Source organism: Herpailurus yagouaroundi, unplaced genomic scaffold (assembly GCF_014898765.1).
Source record: "Herpailurus yagouaroundi ecotype Mexico unplaced genomic scaffold, PumYag 189, whole genome shotgun sequence".
NCBI classification, from domain to species: Eukaryota; Metazoa; Chordata; class Mammalia; order Carnivora; family Felidae; genus Herpailurus; species Herpailurus yagouaroundi.
The window spans coordinates 507101-525572 of NW_024412420.1; the positions used below are offsets into that span (position 1 = coordinate 507101).

The window sequence follows — 18472 nt, forward strand, 5'->3', positions numbered from 1 at the left end:
GTGTAGAGCCTGCTTGGGATTCTCTTTCTCCCTCTCTCTGCCCTTCCTCCACTCATGCACACACTCTCTCTTTCAAAATAAATAAACATGAATTTAAAAAATGATAAACTACTTAAAAAAGCCAAACTCTACCCAGAATCCATCAAAAATGAAAACACATTTTTAGAGATGCTACTAACTTGATTTTGAAAAGTATCTCAGCTTCTTTCACATTAGACAAGAAAAAAACCTAATTCTTTTTTTTTTTTTAACGTTTATTTAGTTTTGATACAGAGAGACACAGAGCATGAACGGGGGAGGGCCAGAGAGGGGGAGACACAGAATCTGAAACAGGCTCCAGGCTCCAAGCTGTCAGCACAGAGCCCGGCGCGGGGCTCGAACTCACGGACGAGATCATGACCTGAGTCGAAGTCGGCCGCTTAACCGACTGAGCCACCCAGGCGCCCCCAAAAAATACCTAATTCTTAAGCCTGATTTTTCCTTTCCTCTGAGGTCAAGTGCTTCATACAAGTGGAATTTTAAATTTATTTTTTAATTTTATTTATTTTGAGAAAGCACTGTACAAGAGCAGGGGAAGAGGAGAGAGCGAGAGAGGGAGAGAAAGAATCCCAAACAGGCTCCATGCTGACTGTGCAGAGCTGGATCCCACAACTGTGAGATGATGGTCTGAGCCGAAATCAAGAGTCAGATGCTTAACCGAATGAGCCACCCAGGTGCCCCACAGATGGGATTTTATATCTAGTATTTTCCCACTGTTGTTATTAATGGTAATTTAACAACATGCAAATGATGTGATTAAAATTCATCCTCAATTCACCACCTATATTTTATCTTGATGTCCCACATTACTTCAATGGCAAATAAAACTCACTAATTAAATTTTGCATCAGTTATTTTATGCACAGTTGGGATACAGAGGCCAAAAAGCATAAAAGTCCATGGAATATTAGAGGATAGAAAGACAACCTGATATAGATAGATAAATAGAAAGATAAATATATACAAAGTATTTATGTATGTATCACAACTAAAATACTTAAGCTAAAGTACATTTGGAAGACCAGTATAAAAAATTAACATTTGTCTCACAAAAAATTATACTAAAAAACTGGTGGAATGTTATGGGATGATTTAGCTACAGATATGAAAACTAAGCAAATGAAAAAATAAGCTTAATTGTTAACTACAGGAAAATAAAAAATAAAAAAAATAAAGAAAACTAAATCATAACATACCATGTTGCAAAAAATATTTATATGTCATAATACTGTAGGGGCGCCTGGGTGGCTGAGTTGGTTAAGTGTCGAACTTCAGCTCATGTCATGATCTCATGGTTCGTGAGTTCAAGCCCCCTCTGTGCTGACAGCTCAGAGCCTGGATCCTGCTTCAGATTCTGTGTCTCCCTCTCTCTCTGCTCCTCCCCCACTCATGCTCTGTCTCTGTCTCTCAAAAATGAATAAACGTTCAAAAAAATTTTTAATATACATATATATGTATATATATATAATCATAATACTGTAAAAAACAAATACTGATTTATCCAAAAACTGTGATATACTGCACTGAGAAGATGTGGAGGGGATAGTAAGAAAGCTAAATATTTCCTGCAATTGGAAAGCAAAGAGTAAAAATCTAAAATCAACTAAGAAACAGCAGTAAAGACTACTAGTTAGGAGACAGGTATATAAACCAGAAGCTATTTCTAGAAAATGGCTGCCTCAAGATTGAGGTAGGTGGGCGGACTCTTGGTTTTTAACCAGCTCTTTCTGATTCTGCTTTGACCATGTGCATATATCACTATGATAAAAAAAATAATTGAAAAACTTGATTTGCAAAGCAGGTTAACTGGCTGCTACTGGAGATGACTCTAGGTAATGGGAATAAAATGGAGGTTTACTTTTCACTAATACTTCTGTAAGTTTTAAATAGTGAGCTACAAGCATACATTACCTATTTCTTTTAAATCAATTCATAAATAATAGGTCACAGGATTATAAAACATGAAATACAGAGCAACTGAAAATAAGAGCACTATAATTCAATTTAAATAATATAACTTAAAACATTCATTGCATATATTTTTCAAAAGGCAATTTTATTAAATAAAATTTAAATCTATATAGGAATGACTAGCCTCCACAGGACTGTCCAATCTATTTAAATAAATTCCTGTTTCTACTCACCCTGGATGATAATACAGCTTATATGATATAGCTTGTGGCAGAAACTGTTAGCTGTCTACACAATATCCGTTTTTTCTTTCCTCCTCAGTAACAGAACCTCAACTTTTTCCATGATATTAGTGATCAATCATAAATCAAAACTTGCATTTCAGATTCATCTGCTCTTATAATTTGATTTGGGGGCCCTTATTGGAAACAAGGTTTATTTTCTCATTCTACTGAGACTTAATGTTTTTGGTCACATGGAATTCTTCGACCTCAGTATAAGAAATGCTGTAAAATTTAGCCTTTTCTTTTTAAGGTTTTATTTTTGTTTGTTTTTGTTTTTATCAGTTGGTTGTTTTTGCACATTAATTTTTTTTAATCTTTTAAAAAATCTTTATTTATTTATTTATTTTTAACTTAATTTTTTATTTTTTTAGATTTACATCCAAATTAGCTAGCATTTAGTGCAACAATGATTTCAGGAGTAGATTCCTTAATGCCCCTTACCCATTCAGCCCACCTCCCCCCTCCCACAACCCCTCCAGTAATCCTCAGTTTGTTCTCCATATTTATGAGTGTCTTCTGTTTTGTCCCCCTCCCTGTTTTTATATTATTTTTGTTTCCCTTCCCTTATGTTCATCTGTTTTGTCTCTTAAAGTCCTCATATGAGTGAAGTCATATGATTTTTGTCTTTCTCTGACTAATTTCACTTAGCATAATACCCTCCAGGTCCATCCACGTAGTTGCAAAAGGCAAGATTTCATTCCTTTTGATTGCTGAGTAATACTCCATTGTATGTATGTGTGTGTATATATACATGTATGTACACACATACATACATACATATATATGTATGTATGTATATATATATACCACATTTTCTTTATCCATTCATCCATCAATGGACATTTGGGCTCTTTCCATACTTTGGCTATTGTTGATAGTGCTGCTATAAACATGGGGGTGCATGTGTCCCTTCGAAACAGCACATCTGTATCCCGTGGATAAATGCCTAGTAGTGCAATTGTTGGATCATAGGGTAGTTCTATTTTTAGTTTTTTGAGGAACCTCCATACTGTTTTTCAGAGTGGCTGCACCAGCTTGCATTCCCAACGTTTTATTTATTTTTAAGAGAGAGAGAGAGAGACAGAGTACTAGCAGGGGAGAGACAGAGAGAGGGGGAGAGACAGAGAGAGGGAGACAACAGAATCTGAAAAAGGCTCCAGGCTATATCTAAACTGTCAGCCCAGAGCCCAATGCGGGGCAGGAACTCATGAACCGTGAGATCATGACCTGAGCTGAAGTCAGATGTTTAACCAGCTGAGCCACCCTGATGCCTATCCCTTTGAGGTTCCACCACAGGATCACTAAAGGAAAATTCATGCGCATAGGACAGAATAATCTATAATTTAAGTCCCATTTCCCCAAAAAGACTTACCAAATTTTATTTATATAGATTATTACACTCTCAAATTACTTTATTGTTAAAGAACAAATTGTTAAATTCGTTAAAGGGAAAATGTTAAATACTATTTTTAGAAAAAATGAAATAGGGGCGCCTGGGTGGCGCAGTCGGTTAAGCGTCCGACTTCAGCTCAGGTCACGATCTCGCGGTCCGTGAGTTCGAGCCCCGCGTCGGGCTCTGGGCTGATGGCTCAGAGCCTGGATCCTGTTTCCGATTCTGTGTCTCCCTCTCTCTCTGCCCCTCCCCTGTTCATGCTCTGTCTCTCTCTGTCTCAAAAATAAATAAACGTTAAAAAAAAAAAGAAGAAGAAAAAATGAAATAATGCTATTTGTTCCATATTCTTAAATATTGTTTTATTATATCTGCCCTACAATCCATATTTTTTTTTCACATAAGAATTATCGTAGAGCTTCATAGGCCTGTGTCAGGTATCTATCCTGCAGAACCATTGACTATTAGATGTTAAGCATGAGTCCATATCATAAAATGTTTGTGTAACACAAGAGTCCAAAAATAAGTTCTAATAATCTTCTTAAATTCAGAGAATAGAGTACTCCATATTACTTCCCTCCCTTCCTCAAGCCAAAAGAAAAGGAGCCTTGCCTAAACAAAGTATCCAGGACACCTCTGTATATTACCTATTTTTTAAAATATTTTAATGTTTTATTATTTATTTTTGAGATAAGAGTGCAAATGGGGGAGCAGGGACGACAGAATCCAAAGCAGCTCCAGGCTCTGAGCTGTCAGCACACAGCCCAACATGAGGCTCGAACCCACCAGCTGTGAGATCATGACCTGAGCCAAAGTTGGACACTCAACTGACTGAGCCACCCAGGCGGCCTGTACATTACCTATTTATATCTGACAGACTGCCTGTCTGACCAATAAACTAATCCTAGAATTAACTGGACAAACCAGATTACCAACTCTGTTTGTCTTAGGTAACTTCCTGTTGCCACCACACCCAACAGCAAGTCCTGAGATTTGGTCTCTACCTCTTTTCTCGTCTCTAAAGATACCTTGTCTTAAGTCTTCTTAATTGTCTAATTAAGTCTTAAGACTGTGTGACTTGACACAATTACAAGTCATATAGCATAAAACCACAGTGTCACCAGACATCAGTGAAGTAAATTATTGGTATACCTTCTCAATTAGCTTGGCAGTGGTTTAAAATAATTAAAGAATTTCTTTGAAGTTCTGGGTTGTAACTCCCCTTCCATTCACTAACATCCTTAAAGCAAATATTTGTCTCTTTTCATAGTTGATCTATTCCCACCTCAATGAAAAAGCTGAAGTCTCCTTACACCCACAGGTGCTTTGAAGAAGCCTATTACAGGTTCAGGTTCAACCACCAGGTTTCAAGTCAAAACTGCTCTCCTTGGGGCGCCTGGGTGGCGCAGTCGGTTAAGCGTCCGACTTCAGCCAGGTCACGATCTCGCGGTCCGTGAGTTCGAGCCCCGCGTCAGGCTCTGGGCTGATGGCTCGGAGCCTGGAGCCTGCTTCCGATTCTGTGTCTCCCTCTCTCTCTGCCCCTCCCCCGTTCATGCTCCGTCTCTCTCTGTCCCAAAAATAAATAAAAAAAGGTTGAAAAAAAAAAAAACTGCTCTCCTTGGAATCAGTCAGTGTTCTGAATTCTGCCCATGGAGAATCCCTAGCTAGCTTTTTTTCTTTGCTGTTTTCACACCTTAATCCATATTCCTAAAACTGGATCCTTGCCCTCACAACTGGCTCCTTGTCCTACTTTATTATGCACACTTTTCTTGGAAACTGATTATCCTGGATCTTCTATTTTTAATGATCTCTTTCTGGAATTTCCTTGCTTTAACTTCAAGTTTCTCAAAGTGCAATTTAATCCATACCTTCAGATCAGGAGAGAAAAGGCAGAATTCCAAATTTATCATTGAGAATTCCTTCCTTTTCACTGACCCAACTTTCCCAGACTAACCTAGCCTACATCCTTTCCCCTCCATTCCAGACTGATTTCAAAGGCCACTAAAACATCATAAATTTAATGGCACTTCTAACTTCTCTAATTACAATTAAGCTGGTCATATACCTAATTCTGACAACAATTCTGATCAAAAGTTTGGAGGTTCTTTTGCCTCAGAACTTAAATGACTAGGAAAAGACCCTGAAGTAAATTAATAAAGTTAGAACTAAAGCCCAAATATTTAACAAAGACTGAAAAGGAAATGATACATTTTATCAATAGTCAATTTTTATATTTCAGGCTCACTTTTCCAAGTAGTATAAGTGTTCTTCCTGAAAAACACAAAATGTACATCCAATTAAATATTTTACAGTTTTTGAGGGATAACTGAAGTATAATAAACTGCATATATTTTTTATTAGTTCCATTTTATTTATTTTTTTTAATGTTTATTTATTTTTGAGAGAGCGAGAGCATGAGCGGGGGAGGGGCAGAGAGAGAGGGAGACACAGAATCCAAAGCAAGCTCCAGGCTCTGAGCTGTCAACACCAAAGGGCTCGAACTCACGGACCGCAAGATCATGACCTGAGCCAAAGTCGGACACTTAACTGACTGAGCCACCAAGGCAGCCCTAGTCCCAGTTTTCAAACTGCACATATTTAAAGTATACAAACTAACCAGTTTTGTGATGCCATGTCATACCACTGAAATCATCACCACACTGAAAACATAACATTTTTATCACTTCAAAAGTGTCCTAATGTCTGCATATAATCTATCTCTCCCTCTTCTTCCCCCTGTACCAACAACACCCAGTAAGCTTCCTTTCAGGATAACTTTGCAATTTCTAGAATTTTATATGAATGAAATAATAAGCATATGTTCTATTTTTATTTGGGTTCTTTCACTTAACACAATGATTTTGAGATTCATTCATGTTTTTGCATGTATCAATAGAGCTTCCATTTTATTGCCGAGTCATCAAATATAATTTTACAAAGTAGTAAAAAGAAAATCCTCATTGTGAAAACATCTTACTATATTTATGATGTCTAGAACAGATATTTTTAATATGCTTCTGTGTTTTTTTAAGTCTACTTATTTATTTGGGGTGAGGGGAGGAAAGGAAGGGCAGAGAGAGAGGAAGAGAAAGAATCCCAAGAAGGCTCCACGCTGTCACAGCAGAACCCAACAGGGGCTCAATCTCAGGAACTGTGAGCTCATGACCTGAGCCGAGATCAAGAGTCAGATGCTTAACTGACGAAACCACCCAGGCACCCCCGCTTATTTTAAAAGGAAGAATGTCACAGAAAAACTGCACAATGAAGAAATATATTTTATTAATCACCTCTGGAAAAAAAATAAGAATTAAAAACTTCAATGATCTAACTTTAGCAGCTAAAAATACAGGACTACGTTTCTTTAAAACTTACTCCCACGGAAATGAAAAAAATGTAAAACAAACAAAAAAAAAGGCACCTGTCTGGCTCAGTTGGGAGTATGAGACTCTTGATCTCAGCGTTGATAAATTCAAGCCGTACACTGGGTATAGAGATTACTAAATAAATAACTTAATCCCGTGGATTAAATTTTTTTTAATTTTTTAATGTTTATTTTTTGAGAGAGAGACAAAGTGCGAGTAGGAGAGGAACAAAGAGAGTGAGAGATGAGAGAATCTGAAGCAGGCTCCAGGCTCTGAGCTGTCAGCACAGAGCTTGACACGAACCATGAAATCATGACCTGAGCCAAAGTCGAATGTTCCAAGCACACCCCCCCTCTTTTTTAAGAGAGAGAGAGATCACACACAACCCAGGAATGGGGGAGTAGCGGGGAAGAGACAGAGACAGAGAGACAGAGAGAGTGAGAGGGAGAATCCACAGCAGGCTCCATGCTCAGCTTGGAGCCCAACATGGGGCTTAATCCCATGAGCTTGGGATCATGACCTGAGCCGAAATCAAGAGTCAGATGCTCAACTGACTGAGCCACCCAGGTGCCCCTCCCATAGAATAATTTTTAAATGTGTATTATTGAGAAAAGTTAATATGGGAAGAAAATAAAGCAATAATTTTTACTGTATGTACTGTAACCCATTTATTATTACATGCTGACCAAAGTTCAAAGAACTTTTATGTTTTCACAAAAAAATCACAGGCATTTTACAATAAATATCTAGTTTAGATAATGTGTATAAATGAAAGATTCCTACTAAAGAAAAATACTATAAAAAAAAGGATGGACTGTAGTAAAGACTTCCTTTCTAGCTAAATATAAAAACATTTTTCAATAATTTGCCCTCCTATACTAGTTTGCATACACATAGGAGGATACACTGTTTCTTATACCATTTATTTCTGAGAATATATCCTTGAAAATCCTAAAATTGGCTGAAATGTCCCTTAACTACAAAATTAATCCAAAAATCCTAACTTTTATTATATTTTACATAATATTTGAAGCTACAATATATGTAGTTATATTGCTTATACATGTGCATTGCTTATAAATTTTTATTTTAAATTATAATGTATATAATCTGCAATGTTAACCATTACAAAGCTAACAATTTTTAAAGTCTGTCATTTTTCATAATAGCATATTATTTGGGTAATATCTCAAATTCTTAGAAAGGTGCTGCAGGATATTCTTATAACTTTAAGAAGAGGATAGGAAAACATGTATCCTAAAGCTCTAAGTATAAATGACTCAAAACACAACTTTTTTCCTCTTCATATTCTCAAGCAGCTACTCAGAAAAAGTATCAAGGTATTACATTTAAAAGCACATTAAGAAAGGATTCTCACATTTATCACTTAATGACAAAAATAAATATAAAAGTCCAACTGTATTTGTAACTCTTTTCCCTACATTTTAATCTAAATACTGAATGTAATAACTGACACTAGTCAAAGATGACAGACTCAAAAGATAGTAACTACCATACGCAAGGCAAACAAAATAGTTCCATTTCTGCGACAAACAGAAATTTATTAGGTAGGTACTCAATAAAAGAAAGTTATGTTTATTCCACCTATCGGCATGGGGAGAAAGAGGAAAAGGTAAGAATTCAGATGTCTGCCCTCTACATTCACCCAAGTTTAGCAATATTAGTTGCTTTCCCTATCATTTAGAATTTTTATATGAATTTTATGTTTCTATAGTCAAACTTAGCTAAATCTCACCAGCTAAACTGTAGCAGTTTTGAACATGGTTATAAATTAAATCTACCTTACTTTACCCTATAATGCCAATTAAGGAACATGCTATTGGAGAGATGTGTTGATCAAGACCGACTTAAACAGGATATTAATTATTTTTGTCATCTCCTACACCAGTCATGTCAGTAGCTCAGTTAATAAACCGATTCAAGTAAATGATTATGCATAAGTTAATTTCTCTAAGAGTATTTTTCATTATCAGTATAAATAATTTCAATGACAGATGTAATACCACTTAGAAGTTCATAATTTGTGTAATGTACTTGATGTAATATTTTAGGTACGAAGTTCACTAGTTCCATTATGCTCAATGACATATCAGCTCCTCTACTTTTTTTTTCTTTTTTCTTTTTTTTTTTTTTTTTTAATTTTTTTTTTCAACATTTATTTATTTTTGGGAAAGAGAGAGACAGAGCATGAACGGGGGAGGGGCAGAGAGAGAGGGAGACACAGAATCGGAAACAGGCTCCAGGCTCTGAGCCATCAGCCCAGAGCCCGACGCGGGGCTCGAACTCACAGACCGCGAGATCGTGACCTGGCTGAAGTCGGACGCTTAACCGACTGCGCCACCCAGGCGCCCCTCAGCTCCTCTACTTTAACCTCTGTTTTTCAAAAGTTTATGAAGCTGTTTAAAAACCACTCTAGGATAGGGGTGTCTGGGTGGTTCAGTAGGTTAAGCGTCTGACTCTTGATTTTGGCTCAGGTCATGACCTCGTGGTTGATGAGTTCGAGCCCCATGCTGACAACAAGAAGCCTGCTTGGGATTCTGTCTCCCTCTCTCTCTGCCCCTCCCCAGCTGTCTGCCTATCTGTCTCTGTCTCTCTGTCTCTCTCTCTCTCTCAAAAATAAATAAACATTTTTAAAAAAATCACTCTAGATAAAATTTGGCAGTTAAGAACCAAAAAGACAATAATGCACATTTTTTTAAAGTCCATATGTATGTTTACAAGAGAGTGAAATATTCTGTCAATATTTTCATCTAACAGAATCCTTGGAATCTTTTCTGTCCAGAAATATTGAAATCTTGAAAAACAATGAAATTTAAGAACCAGCATAATTACACTGTGAACAAAAAGTGATGCAGTTAAACTCTAGTAAACGTTTTACAGATTCTAGCTACAGAGAAAGATTTTAAAACCAGAATCCTGCTTAGTGTTCTCCTGTCAGCTATAATGTCAAGATCAGAATTTACCATAACAAATGAAAACATTAGCTATTCTTCTCTGGTTGATACAAATACATTAGTTATGTCAGTATATTACAACAGTCAATGATGAGTAGCATCAAATGCTGACAATAACTTTGAGTTGTCAAGGAAGTTGTTTTCATCATTTAAGAAAATCCAACATAAAGGGATATAATAAAAATACAGATCAACTAATATCAAAACAAGAAAACACTAATCATAATTCTGTGGTCAGTCCCCCTAAACCTAGACTATCTAGTAAATACATGTCCCTAGTCCCAATATGAATACTTCAGTATAAACTTACCACCTCTAATGGAAAAATATCCTACTGTTCAACTGTTTTCACATGTTGACCACTGTGTCTGAAAATACACCAGGCTCTAAGATTGCTTTCACTTAAAATGTGTATTTTCCTCTAATCTGGAAAAGGTTAAATGTTCAAAGACTGCAAAAGTTAGCAAAGCTGACTTCACAAATATTGGTTTCCTAGTCATTGTTGTAATAAGATTTTGCAGAATAACATAAATATTTTTTAAAAATCATTAACAAATCAAATACTCATTAAGTTTACACTATGCACAGCACTCTGGGACATATTTTTTAAAAGCCATAAAGTCTGCCCATCAAGAATCATAACTTAGTTGAGAGACAAGATTTAAGTGAATAATTAGCGAACAAGCCATTATTTCATAAAATGTTGTGCTACATAGTAGATAGAGGCAGGCTTTAATACCTATAAGGAATCAGAGTAAAACAATGTAGGCTAAAACTGTCGAAGGGAGCTATAAGGAGAAAGGTGGAATGGTATTACTATACTATCCAGTCATCCAGAGTTGAAATCAACCCTAAAATAGAAATTTAAGAGTTTCTAGTTAAAAGAAATCATTAATGAGTAGGTACTCATTAACGAGCTACTCATTAATGATTTCTTTTAACTGGAAACACTTTAAATTCATTAAAATGGTGAGAACTACTTTTAAGTGAATGTGAAAACAATAGGAAATGATTACAAATAAATACTACATGGAAATATATTATTAGAATTTCTTTGGGAGAATAGGAGTTGGGGGATGGGTGATTCCCTAAAAAAAATATATGCACTGGTTTATTAAGAACTAGTGACTTTGCTTCCAAAAAGGCCAAATTCAAGTATTATACATCTTTTATTTACTTACCATGTACTTCATTTTTACTTTGTTTTCTCAATCCCCTCAAATTTTATTCATTTAATATTCTATTCAAATAATATGTGGTTACTACTATTAGCAAGGTCAGAATTGCATCAAGATATTTAATTACACTAATCTATCCTAGAAACAAGAGACTAATGAAATCAAAGCTTAAATTCTAAAAACTGTAAACTGTCATGAGTTCTTACTCTTAATCCAAAATGTCTTGAAATTTATCATAGCAAGTCTTCAGAGAAGGTAAAAAAAAAATGGGAATTCAGTTGTAAATAAATCTCTTTTGCTCTAAAAATATACAGCTTCTCTTCTAGAAAATAATTTAGAAACTTACCTTGGCTCCTTAATTAACATATTAAGGACTAAAGTTATTGTCTTTTTAAGTTTAACATCCTTTTGCACTAAGATTCTAAAAATATCTCCCCTTGGGGTGCCTAGGTGGCTTAATCAGTTAAGCTTTGACTCTTGATTGACTCTTGATTTCAGCTTAGGTCATGATCTCAGGGTCATGAGATCAAGCTGTATTGCATGCTCCCGACTCTACCTTAGGTGTGGAGTCTGCTTAACAGTCTCTCCCTCTCCCTCTGCCTCTCCCTTGTCGCACACACAAGCTCGCTCTCTCTCAAAAAAAAATTAAAAAGAGAGAGTAGGGGCGCCTGGGTGGCGCAGTCGGTTGAGCGTCCGACTTCAGCCAGGTCACGATCTCACGGTCCGTGAGTTCGAGCCCCGCGTCAGGCTCTGGGCTGATGGCTCAGAGCCTGGAGCCTGTTTCTGATTCTGTGTCTCCCTCTCTCTCTGCCCCTCCCCCATTCATGCTCTGTCTCTCTCTGTCCCAAAAAATAAATAAACGTTGAAAAAAAAAATTAAAAAAAAAAAAATTAAAAAGAGAGAGAAAAAAAAAAACCTCCCCTTGCTCTTAAAAAATATGTTATTACATTTCCTTTAAAGAAAAACACTGATTAACTAGGAAATGAACTTCTCTCCCCACCCACAATTAGCAGCTTAAATGGTTCCTGGGGCTTTTCTTATAGAGATACTGACATTAAAATAATGCTGTTGTGCCTCAAAACATTAACTTCAGAATCTCACCAAGAGTACCCTCTTCACCCAAATTTAAGGCCAAACTTCTCCATAGGATTGTAAGAAAGATCTCACAAAGGACATCACTTCATTTATAAATCCTATCATTTAACTTATTTCTCTGCAGCTGTAGAATACAGATCCTCCATTCTGAGTCTACCTACTAAGACTAAATCCAAGCTTCAAAACTTGAATTTTGAATGGGAAATTCACATCCATTTTATTTAAAATGTGCCATTTCTCCTTCAATAAATTACTCTGCAAATATGAATTATACTAATAAAATTCTCTCCCTTTCCCAAACACACAAAAGCTGATGAAATCTATCTACTAACACACCTATCTCAGAGAGATGGCTAAAATAAAACATAAGCTCATTTTATATAAATGTTAAAACTATTCCAGAACTCAGCTTTTTTAAGTTCTTTCTGAGCTTTTGGGGTTCACTCATCCTTTTGAGATTACAGTGTGAGAAACTATTATAAAGACTTCATTTTCTGAGAAAACACCAGAGACTAATTAAAGATAAAGTCCTTAGTTTCTTATCATACTTTACAACATACACAATATACTATACATACTAATCAATATACACATGCTAATAGTACCTGTCCTCACTTAAAATAAGCCTATGTCAGTAAATTAGGGCAAAAAAAGCTAACATCATCACTAAAAGCATTTATAGAATTTATATGTGTTTAATACAGTGCTAGAGTTTACACCAAAAGGCATTAACTACAATGAAACTGAAACCTGACACTATCATTGTTTACAAATTGTTTACAATTTAAAATTAAGATCATTCTTGTAAAATAACTACCTTAATTATTCTAGCCAGTGATGACTCTCAACAGAGTCCAAAGGACAGAGGCAAGATCCCTGAAATAGTTTTGGGTGGAATGAAATTTATGGAATATTTACATAAAAATGATGTTGCAAGGAGTTCCACTTCCACCTTATATGTACAAAGTCTGAAAGAGAGTTACTCCTAACCTAAAAAACAGAAAAAGCCAGATAAACTATCATACAACATTTCTTGAACAACCAAGTAGCCTGACATCCCAGGAAGGACAGATTCCTCCAAAACATAGGATGCATGAATTGCCTGTCCAATAGCAGAACATGGGAGGAAGATGCAGGTGCTATTAAAAGAGAGTAAGAAAAAAAATCAGCTAAAATTTTAACTGATCTGTTTTCTGTTTCCATAGAGTTGGCTATTCCCACCATTTCATACAAATGGAATTTAAAAAATTGTGTCTTTGTGTTTGGCTTCTCTGACTTAGCATGTTTTATGGGTTCATCCATGCACATATCAGAAAACTTCATTCCTTTTTATTAACAAATAATATTTCACTGTATGGATTTACAACATTTTGTTCAGTTGACAGACATCTGATTTCTGCAATGAAAACTACAAAACATGAAAAAAATTAAAAACCAAATGTAAAAACTTCCTAATTTCATAAGTCAAAAGATTTAAATATTGTTAAAATGGTTAATACTCATGCTGAAACAGAAAGCTCAATAAGTAGTATTAAGAAAAAACTTAACTCTATCATAATTCTGAAACAATGGCAGAATACATAATTTTACACAAGAATACATTTAAGAGAATTAATGCAACATATATCCTGATCCAAAAAAAGATAAAAATTAAAAATGCAAACCCTATATTATGTAAACCTCAGGTTCAAAAGCACACAACACAGGTTAGAAACAGAAACTGTCATTAATTAAGAATGGTGAATTATGGTTCTTTATAATATACCAAGCCTAAAATAACTATAATTTTCAGTGTTTAATAACAGTTTCAGTGTTTTATTGTCATTTCATATTCAGAATAACATAGGGCATATCTGTGTCTATAGCTATAAAATAATTAACTATTTTTAGAAAGAGTATATTTATATCAACTTAGCACATTTTACCTCTACATAAAATTTTTGGTAGAAATTAAAAAAGCCTTTACAGGTTCCAGTGAGCTAGCATTTCATTTATAACACTCAATTTTAATTTTTTTTTTCCTAACGTTTACTTACTTTTGAGAGAGAGAGACAAAGCACAAGTGGGAGAGGGGCAGAAGGAGAGAGAGACACAGAATCTGAAGCAGGCTCCAGGCTCTGAGCACAGAGCCCAACACGGGTCTCGAACCCAGACTGTGAGATAATGACCTGAGCCGAATTTGGACGCTCAACCAACTGAGCCACCCAGGTGCCCCAACACTTAATTTTATACAATTAATTTAATTAGGTTTTACTAAAATGGAAAGGTTTTCTTTAACACAAAATTTATAAAACATATTCCCAACATAAAATTTATGTCAGAGTAACAAAGTTTATAAGAATAAGAAGCCAGTCATACAAATGGTCCCATGATTATAATCAGTGGCTATTAAAACTCAAAAATATAAAAGTACAACTGCAGATCTGTGTTACGCCCCTATGGCCTCTAAAAACACAATCATACTGACATCTAAAATAAGACTTGCTTTAAGATAAAGGGAGGTAAACCTTTGAGAGACTCTTAAATACAGAGAACTGAGTGTTGCTGGAGGGGAGGTGTGTGGGGGATGGGTTAAAGGAGTGATGGTCATTAAGGATGGGACTTTTAGGAATGAGTACTGGGTGTCATATGTAAGAGATGAATCATTGGGTTCCACTCCCAAAACCAAGACTACACTGTATGTTAACTAACTTGAATTTAAATAATAAAAATGAAATAATGAAATGAAATATAAAAAAAATATATATAAAATAAAATAAAATAAAATAAAATAAAATAAAATAAAATAAAAATAAAATAAAATACCTGTTTACCTACATGGCAAGAAAAATAACTGTGAGGAAGATTATACATGTTAAGGCCAGAAGGCTCCTCAGGAACTCAGGCTGGTGGGTAACTATCTCAAAGGAAAACCTAGAATATAAAGATTACCTCAGCAACTTTTGGAGGCACTCCATCCCCAAGCACCTCCCTGATGAAGCAGTGTTGGCCCATATAGTATGAGAGTCCACAGGTCCTCTTGAAGGCATCTTTCAGTCGTTTCAGCTCTACGTCGGTAACTGTAATCCAGAAATTGAAGAGGGTAAGAAACCACAAGAAAAAAGAAGTCTTTCAAAATCTTCATTTTTTCAAAATAAGTGTTGGCAAGGATGTGGAAAAAAGGGAATCCTTGTGCATTGTTGGTGGGAAGGTAAACTGATGCAGCCACAATGGAAAACAGTATAGAGGTTCCTCAAAAAATTAAAAATAGAAATAACATACAATTCAGCAGTCCGCTTCTGAGTATTTGCCCCCACCCCCCCTTCTGAGCATTTATCCAAAGAAAACAAAAACACTAATTTGAAAAGACAGATGTGCCCCTATGTTCGCTGCAGTATTTACAATAGCCAAATTATGGAAGCAACCCTAAGTGTCCATGAACTGATAAATGGATACAGAAGATACGGTATAGATATATCTAGATATATAATGTGGAATATTACTCAGCCATAAAAAAAATGAAATCCTGCCACTGGCAACAACATGAATGGACTCAGACAGTATTATCCTAAGTGAAATAAGTCTGACAGGGAAAGACAAATCCTGTATGATTTCACTTATATGTGGAATCTAAAAAAACAGAAACAGACTCATAAATACAGAGAAAAAACTGGTGATAGCCTGAGAAGAAAGAAGGGATGAGGTGATGGACAACATAGGTGAAGGAGATAAAGAGGTACAAACTCCCAGTTATAAAATAAGTAAGTTACAGGGATGTAAAGTACAGCATTGGGAATATAGTCAATAATAGTGTATTAACTTAGTATGGTGACAGGTGACAACCATTTCATTATGTATATATATATAGTTTTTTCAAATTTTTTAATGTTTATTTATTTTTGAGAGAGACAGAGCACAAGTAGAGTAGGGGCAGTGAGGGAGATACGGAATGCAAAGCAGGCTCCAGGCTCTGAGCTGTCAGCATAGGGCCCGACACGGGCTGGAACCCACGAACCGTGAGATCATGATCTGAGCTGAAGTTGGACACTTAACCAACTGAGCCACCCAGGCACCCTTCATTATGTATATAAACATTGAATCACTATGTTATATACCTGAAACTAATATAATAGTGTATGTCAACTATACAATTTTTTTTAAATCAAATTAAAGAAATCTTTACATTTTTCCAACCAAATTCCAAATAAAAACTGGCCCTAAAAAATATAAATATTACTCCTAATAAAATATTATTCCTAATAAAATATTATAAAATATTATTCCTAATAAAAATATCATTTCTCTTTCCAGATAAGTATGACAAAGCCAAAGATATTTTGTCATAATTCCAATACTTTCCAATCTAACGAAGAAAATAAATGGGAAAATTGTTGACCCACTACTTTCCAACAACAGAATAGTAAACATACAAATTTTAGGCAGGGGCAAGGAAGAGGTAACAAGTATTTCAAATTAGCTGATAATCTAAATGGCATTAGATTCTGCAAATAATATGTTTTCAGCAACAATGCATTCATTTCCTTTGGGATAAAAATTATATTATCTGTACTTCTTCAGCACTTATCTATCCATGTGAAGGACAGATCCCAAGTTTAGCTTAAATTCTGTCATCATTTATAAAGAAAGTAATCTTCTATAAATAATTATTTTAACAAACTAACATTTTATTTTCTTTCCTTTTTTTAAAAAAAATGTTTATTTTTCAGAGACAGAGAGCAGGGGAGGGACAGAGAGAGACAAAGAGACAGAATCCCAAGCAGGCTCCACCCTGTCTGCACAGAGCTGGATGTGGGGCTAAATCTCATGAACTGTGAGATTATGACCTGGGCAGAAATCAAGATTTGGATGCTTAACCAACTGAACCACCCAGGCACCCTAACAACCTAACATTTTTAGGCCCCCATTATCAAAAAAAATTAGAGTTATTACTTTATTTTAGGCATTGCAGACTTTTTTCACTGAATAGAACAATATCTGTCTACAAGGACAAGAAAAATACCCTTTAATATTACACAGTCAGTTCAAGGATCATGATGGAGACAGAGAAATGGTAGCTTTAGCCCAAGCTGGAGGAAAAGAAGACTGGACAGAGAGAATGATTACATAAAATTTTAAAGGCTAACCAAAGCCAAAGGAACAAAGGCATGTCAGGCAGAGATAATAGTTTGTTTCAAAGTACAATGATGTATGGAATGTATGGAGAATTCTATGTTACTAGAACAAAATAAACAAGGCAGGGGCAGTAAATGATAGACCTACATAGGCGGTCATTTGACCAAGGCATAAAAATTTTGCTCTGTCATAATAAGGAAGGGATATGGTCACATTCAATTCAGATACAAACTCCTGGCAGATAAGAAACAGGACATAGATACAATTCAGACAGTTTATTCTGCTAGTAGTGTAAAGAAGCAAAAAGTAGACTGCTAATACAAGAAAAGGAGAAGCTAAATCTGGGAAATGTGTACAACGAAGTTGGTAGAACTTGAAGCCTGAGTGAGAAGCTATGTAGAATACTACTCAGTATTCTAGTCAGGTAAACTTGTAAGATGGCATTTCCATGCAGAAAGGGAATGTAAGAAAAAAAGTAAGTGAGGAAGAAAACATGATAAATTCTGGTAAGGATATACAGCATGTGAAGAACCTTGGGGAAACTCATTGAGTTTTTATGATTATGAGTGTAAAACTCAGGAGAGGTTTGAGGAGAGTCATCAGCATATAGGTAGCAATTAAAATCATAAAGAAAATTAAAGAAATTAATTAAAGAAAATTAAAGAAAAAAATTAAAATTGAAGAAAAAATTTAAAGAAAAATACTAAAAATATTGTTCTTTAATTTTTTTCTACTATATTCTTTACTTTTGTGTATATTTTTTCAAATTCTATTTTACCATCATCATCTCATTTTAGTCTACTTCAGTGTATTCATTTTTTCAAATTCTCAAACGATTTCTTTTTTTTTCTCCCCCCACCCCCACCTTTTTTTCTCTAATCTGTCAAACCACTTTCAACACCCAGACCAAAACACACCTAGGATCTAGCATCATCTATTTGATTTTTGTGTCTGTATGTATTTTTAATTTTTAATTTTAATTTCCTTTATTTCAATTTTTCTACCTCATTAATTCCTTTTCTCCCTTCAAAATGACAAAACGAAGGAATTCACCCCAAAAGAAAGAGCACAAAGAAACGACAGCCAGGCATTTAACCAACACAGATAAAAGCAAGATGTCTGAACC

The 18472-nt window shown here is 35.3% G+C and overlaps 1 protein-coding gene and 1 long non-coding RNA gene across 3 annotated transcripts in view; one reads left to right on the forward strand and one right to left on the reverse strand.

The window, feature by feature from the left end:
- The window catches only part of USP32 (ubiquitin specific peptidase 32), a 246595-nt gene that overhangs the window by 159136 nt on the left and 68987 nt on the right, over positions 1-18472 (reverse strand). For both annotated transcript variants that reach the window (XM_040496917.1, XM_040496916.1), the window contains exon 2: positions 15166-15293. In XM_040496917.1, coding sequence (XP_040352851.1) covers positions 15166-15293 — 128 coding nt within the window. The remainder of the gene's footprint in view (positions 1-15165; positions 15294-18472) is intronic.
- The window catches only part of LOC121044670 (uncharacterized), a 126701-nt gene that overhangs the window by 93454 nt on the left and 14775 nt on the right, over positions 1-18472 (forward strand). The gene's annotated exons all lie outside the window — the stretch shown is intronic.